We start from the raw sequence: 6,220 nt of genomic DNA on the forward strand, positions 1-6,220 counted from the left end.
TTTTTTTTTAGATAGGACACTTTGTGACCAGCCAGCAGTCGTACCACTGACATTTTTCAGCTTCGTTACTTTTGGAGGGACTATCTGTTGAACAACTGTCTCGTCTCCATGACTACGAAGGCCATGACTTGACCCTAGCGTAATATTTTTGTTTTGAAACTTATTTTTTTGAATTTTAAGTTTGAAAATTGAACTAAATTACCATAATAGATAGATGTTTGCAATTCTTAGAGACCTATCAAACTCTTTATCACCCTTTTTTCCCCCGTTTTGACCCCTTTAGATAGCCATAGTAGGAGTTTGGTTTGTTTTTGCTGAGACCAAACCTCTGTTTTTTCTTTTTTGTTTGTTTGTTTGTTTGTTTTTTAAGGAAAAACTGACAGCCGAATGCGTCTTCAGGGAGCAGTTCGAGGAAAACTGGTACAACACCTACTCGTCCAACCTCTACAAACACGGAGAGAAAGGGACGCGTTACTTTGTGGCTTTAAACAAAGACGGGACTCCAAGGGACGGGACGAAATCCCGACGGCACCAGAAATTCACACACTTCCTGCCCAGGCCCGTGGACCCAGAGAGAGTGCCAGAACTGTATAAGGATATCCTGGGACACAGTTGAGACGCCAAAGTCCCTGATCGGGGAGTAGCTGCTTTAACGCCCCTGTTCAGCAGGGCGCAAAATAAAACAAAACAAAAAAAAAAAGCAAAAACAGAAGCAAGGCTCAGACGATGCCTTGGCGCAGGCATGGCGGACCATGACAGGCACCGGGGGCCCGAGGTGGGGTGTGGGGGGGGGCCTCTCGTAGGAATGCACAGTGGCCATCTCTCAGCGGCCATGAAGACAGGCTAGAATGCCTCGGCATGAGGGGCTCGTTTGTTTCGGAGGCCGGACCGTCCCGTCCCAAGAGGAGTCCAGAGGGGGACAAGCGGGGAAGCGGAGCCCAGAAGTCCCGCCGTGTCCCGCCACAGGTTTGCATGGCGATCCTTTTCTTCGAGCGAGAACCTGCTGTTGGTTGAGAAGGACTTTGAAGGAATTCGTTGTTTTTTTTTTATTTCAGACCTGTGTCTAGACATTTTGAGAAGTGTAAAAGTCTATTTATTCTTTTTTTTTTTTTTTTTTTTTTTTTTAGATACACATATTTATCTTTATATATTTATTTATTGGAGAATATATTTTTACAGGTAGAATCATGCCATATAGAAAAAAAAACAATCCCCACTTGGAACAATGTCAACTATACGAAGACGGTGTATATTTTTTTTATCTTTATACCTGGAAAATAGCCGTTTTACCCAGCGATGCTCTGTAATTTGATCCAAATTATAAAACTTTTAGAAAATCTCTCCCAATTTGACATGTACTCTCTCCCAGCTTTAAATTATATGTCTTTTTTAATGAGTAATTATGGCCATGCTGTTGTAACGCATCACACGGGGATGCCAGGATACAACACTGAGTAAAGATTAAGCACGATCACAATATATACCAAAAAATGATCCAAATCGATTTATTACTGCAAATTTTAAAACATAATTATTCTTCTGACCTTGAAAATAATGTGACAAATCTTTCAGGTGTAATAAAAAGCATAAAACAAACACATGCCTAATTAGTTTTTTCAAGTAAACGTGCTAATCGTGCCAAATGTCGTCAGTATGAAAACTGCAACAGAGTGACTGGAGTCATCATTTTAGGCTTCACCATGACTGGGGTTTTCATAAATTGCAAATATTTCCAGACAGTCAACTTTGTTTTTATGAGGAAATGATGTGGCAGCATTCTTTTTCTGCCAGCTGACCACCAGTGCTCAGCAACAGGTGAGGGACGGGGGTGGAGTGCTGCATTACTATGATTCCTGCACCTCCTTCTCTGGGATCTGAATAAAATGACTAAGCTGCATAGATGGCTTGATGGAAACTTTGAAAAACTCAACTTATTGCAGCCTTAGCATGTAGCCTGATAGCGGCCCATGGGGAACATATTATGTAATATACGCATTGGTGAGCTCTTTAAAATTTTGGAGATTTATTAAGGCAAATGAAATGCATTGGATTTAGTTCAGGTGTATTGGAGTAAAAGGGGTTGAGTTCAAAAGCATGCCACACTTCAGATTTTTTTAAAGCATTTTATTTACAATCTTCATCCCAGATGATTCCCTGATGCACGCCCTTTGCTCAGCCTGTTAGCTCAGGCTAGCAGCCGTGTTGTGCTACCCTCTTTTCCATTGTCAATTGAAGGATTAAACATCACTCTTTGGGGATCTACATACTTGGCTGTTACCTTAAAGCCCAGCCTTGTTTTAAACTCCTCCACATCTCTCACCCTGACCTTTCTAACCGGTGTTTGTTGATCTTCGTGAACCTTTATGCTCACTAGTGTTCCCTAACAAACCTTTGAGGCCTTCACAAAACGGCTGCATTTTACGCTGAGATTAAACACCTTACCACAAATGGCAACGTCTGAAGGCAGGTTGTATTAGGTTGGGTTTAAGAGGCTGATTACCAAATACACAATGTATTTATTTTTTTATCTGTAAATAACATATTTGTTTATACATATATATATGTTTGAATGTTCTCACCAGGTACTCCGACTTCCTCCCACATTCCAAAGACAAGACATGTGTCTCTAAATGTGCGTCCATAGTTGTCTGACCCATGTTGGACTGGAGATCTGATTAGCCCCGCTTGTTACTCATTAGCTGCGTTTCCATAACAAATGTATGTAAAACTTTGTCAATATTCTGCTAATGTGGGGGGAAACGGTTGCCATGTTTACATTAAATGAGAAACCCGATCAAAATCACACGTGAATAAGTTTGTCCATGTGATAAAAAAGACATGCAGCCCATAATCCTCCTACCACTTCCTGTCTTTTTCTTCCTCGTGGTTTTCGCCAGTAGTAACATCCGGTTGTTGATCATGTGACTCTTGTGACTCGAGGGAAAAAAAATAATTCTATTTCAATTTTGCAAAATACACTAATTTCAATACAGCCGAAAGCCACCTTATTCTAGCGCAAAAACGTTTACAAATATAAGGGTTTTTTTGTTTTTGATTTTTTTTTTAAACTGCCGTGTTTCCATTAAGCAAACTTATTTTCGTAAATCCAATTCGCGGCTGGAGATGAGCAGCAGATAATGGATGTGGCATTTTTATTCCCCTTGTAGCACTTTGTTAGTTAAACATGTAAATTCTGATTTATGAGGTTTTCGAACCATAACTGTTTAATGAGTACAAACTGATCCCAAAATACTGACCGGTGCTTTTGAAAATGTCTGAAGTAAAAAAAGAAAAAGAAAATAAACAAATTTTCTATTTTTCTGACCAGAAGCCTCCATTTAGGACCAAAGATGATTTTCTTTTCTTTTCACTTTTTGCCCTCTAGTCTGTTGTCAAAATACCAAACCTTTTAACTTTTAACAGACTTTTTTTTTTTTAAATAACCTCTGTTTTTAGTGGTTGACTTTGACTTTCAGAGTTTAAACATATAAACCCGCTTACGAGATCAGTGTTGTCTTTCTTTATGGACGCTGTTATGCTGGCAGACTCGGTGCGAACGTAAAAAAAAAAAAAAGAAAAAAGAAGAGAGAAAGAGAAAAACTTCAAAGCAGAAAGTTGTGACCGGAGAATCCGCGCAACAGCCGATCAGGGCCAAATAAAATCTGACCTTTAACTGAGGCTCTGCAACTTTAAGCAGATGAATAAAAGTGGAGGTCAGGGCGATAAGGATTAAGTAACCGGGTTAGAGACCACTTGTTGACACATCGTATTAAACAGTGGAAGCAGAGGCAGATGAGACTCTAAGTAGGCCATGTTTGCTTCTCTCTCTCTGTCTTTTTTTTAATCTACATTTCTGAGAAAACTTTCCAGAATTTGTCATTGACTTTTCCAGCAGGAGCCACGCATTCTTCACGCAGGTTTCCTTCACGGCTGACGGCAGACCTGTGCTGAAGCATGAAAAGCTCCGTGTGTGATCTGTGAGTCTGTGAGTCAGTGGGGTGTCTCGATATGGGCCGGCAGCTTTGCTACCGACTCTTCTCCTCCTGCCTCTGCAGCTCCACGCCGCGCCGGGGGGACTTTCCCCACCCGCACACACCTCGCAGCTCCGGCGGCTTGCCGTCGGTTAATGGCAGCATCCAGGAGTGTATTACAACCCCGAGCGCTCTTGGACATCCCCCGTATAGGCATGCAAAAAGAAAAAAATAAAATAAAATAGAAGTGTGTGTGGGGGGTCGGGGGTGGGGGGAGACGAGTGGGGGGTGCATCTGGTGTTTTTGGACAGTTGTTTTCACTACTTGTTAAAAAGAAAAAAACAGTTTTTATTGCAGCTTTTCAAGTTGATGAGTCCTGCATTAATCACAGCCTTGTGTTGTTGTTGCTTCTTCTTCTTTTTTCCTCCGACAAAGTCTAGAGTTTCACCCTGTGAAAAGTGTGCAAATCAAAGCGTGCGACCACCCCCCCCTCCACCCCATCCCCACCCCTTCTTACATCCCCACCTCCCCTGTGTTCCCTTTGACGTTTTCAGGGTGATCTCTCTCTAAACACTGCAAATCCTGACCTGTGATACCTGATGCCCACAAGTGCTTTTTGGCACCTGTTAAACTGGTGTTTTTGCAGTCTGCAGATTGCTTTTTTTTTGGGTTCCCCACATTACTCCTCCTCCTGCTGCAGGTGGTCTTCCACGGCTTCTCACAGAAAAAAAAAACACTTAAACGGACGATCCCCGACTTTCAGCGCCTCGTCAGACTCTCTTTAGGAAAACGAACCAAGTGTGTGTTTTTGTGTGTGTGTGTGTGTGTGTGTGTGTGTGTGTGTGTGTGTGTGTGTGTGTGTGTGTGTGTGTGTGTGTGTGTGCGTAAATATCAAACGCGTATGCGGCGTGGGACAAACGGGCAGGTGTGGAAGTCAGTGATCTTCCTCATCTATCTTCACAGCCCCAGCCAGCCAACGCAGGTGTTCCTTCTTCAGCACCCCCGATGTCGGGCCCTGCTGTTTGCCAGCTGGAGATGCGACTTAGCAGCAGCAACACAAGGGAGGAGGCGGAGGAGGAGGGTGGAAATATTGCTGGCTTTGTTGTCTGCCCCCAATTATCACGGAGCATAATTTCTATATTTAGAGAGCCTCGCTGGGGAAAGACAGGGGAGGTGCCGCGCGAAGCTCACCTGTTGCTTTAAAGCAAGGGGCCCCACTTCTAAAGAGTGTGTTTTGCTCAAGGGGGGCGGCGTCTGCAGCTTCGTGTCATCGCAATCCTGCAACTATTGATTTCAGGCTCTTTGTTGTTTGTTTATTACTTAGTAAAATTGCTGTGCGCACAAATTATTAGCTGCATGCATGTTTATGGGGATTACAGCAGGCAGAAGTGTAAGTATAGAGCTATCCACTTGGATGGGTTCTCCAGGCTGTTAATGAGAGTCCACCCAATCAACAGTGTCAATTTCGATGTTTTTTTGTTGTTTGTTTTGTTTTTATGTAGTCAGAAAGAATGTATGCTTCACGCGTTCTGCGTCTGGGGTTTATTCAATTTACTGTGTCAAAAAGCTTGGAAGATTTTCTTTTATTCTTCATTTGTTTTCTGTAGTGTGTCGTTTGCAAGTGGCAATTACAGCAACACACCTGATTCACTGACAGTCCACACTGCCAAGCTGCCAGCTGCGGTGGAAAATAAATATGCTCCTATTTGCGTCTCCATGGAGACTTTAGCAGAAAACAGCGACGCCTAGGTGTTACGCTGAACAAAAAAAAGTAGCAGTAGAAGAAGAAGGAGAAAAAGAAGAAGAAGTCGCGCGCGCACACACCCATAGCCATAATATAAGAGTAGACCCCGCATTGGCTGCTCCGGCACAGGAAATACGGCGGCCATCTTGGAGCGGTATACCTTCCTACTTTGCTCAATCGAAACAGCAGAAGATGCCTCAGCACTGAGGGATATTGTTGTTCGGATCAATGGACTATTGATGTGAGGGCTCCACAGACAACATTTCGCAAGTAAGATGGACATATTATTGTGTATATTCTGTGACTGGAATATTACTTTACTGTAATTATGTCCACCGGCGAGATACCAGCTAATATTAGCTACAGTGCTTAGTGTAATATCGGGTCCAGCCCCGCTATAAAGAATAATTGAGATTCAGTAAATCTAAAAAAAAATAATTATTCTTTAACATTGACTTAGATTATCTGACACGAGAGCCTACATTAGAAATGAAACAATGTAACA

At 42.5% G+C, this 6,220-nt stretch overlaps 1 protein-coding gene across 2 annotated transcripts in view; it reads left to right on the plus strand.

Moving 5' to 3' along the window:
* fgf20b (fibroblast growth factor 20b) overlaps nt 1-700 on the plus strand; it is a 3,211-nt gene extending 2,511 nt beyond the window's left edge. For both annotated transcript variants that reach the window (XM_017306954.1, XM_008419694.2), the window contains exon 4: nt 371-700. In XM_017306954.1, coding sequence (XP_017162443.1) covers nt 371-616 — 246 coding nt within the window. In that variant the 3' untranslated portion in view covers nt 617-700. The remainder of the gene's footprint in view (nt 1-370) is intronic.
* Nucleotides 701-6,220: the final 5,520 nt, after the last annotated feature.

This window comes from Poecilia reticulata, linkage group LG10 (genome assembly GCF_000633615.1).
Source record: "Poecilia reticulata strain Guanapo linkage group LG10, Guppy_female_1.0+MT, whole genome shotgun sequence".
In the NCBI taxonomy this organism is placed as follows: domain Eukaryota; kingdom Metazoa; phylum Chordata; class Actinopteri; order Cyprinodontiformes; family Poeciliidae; genus Poecilia; species Poecilia reticulata.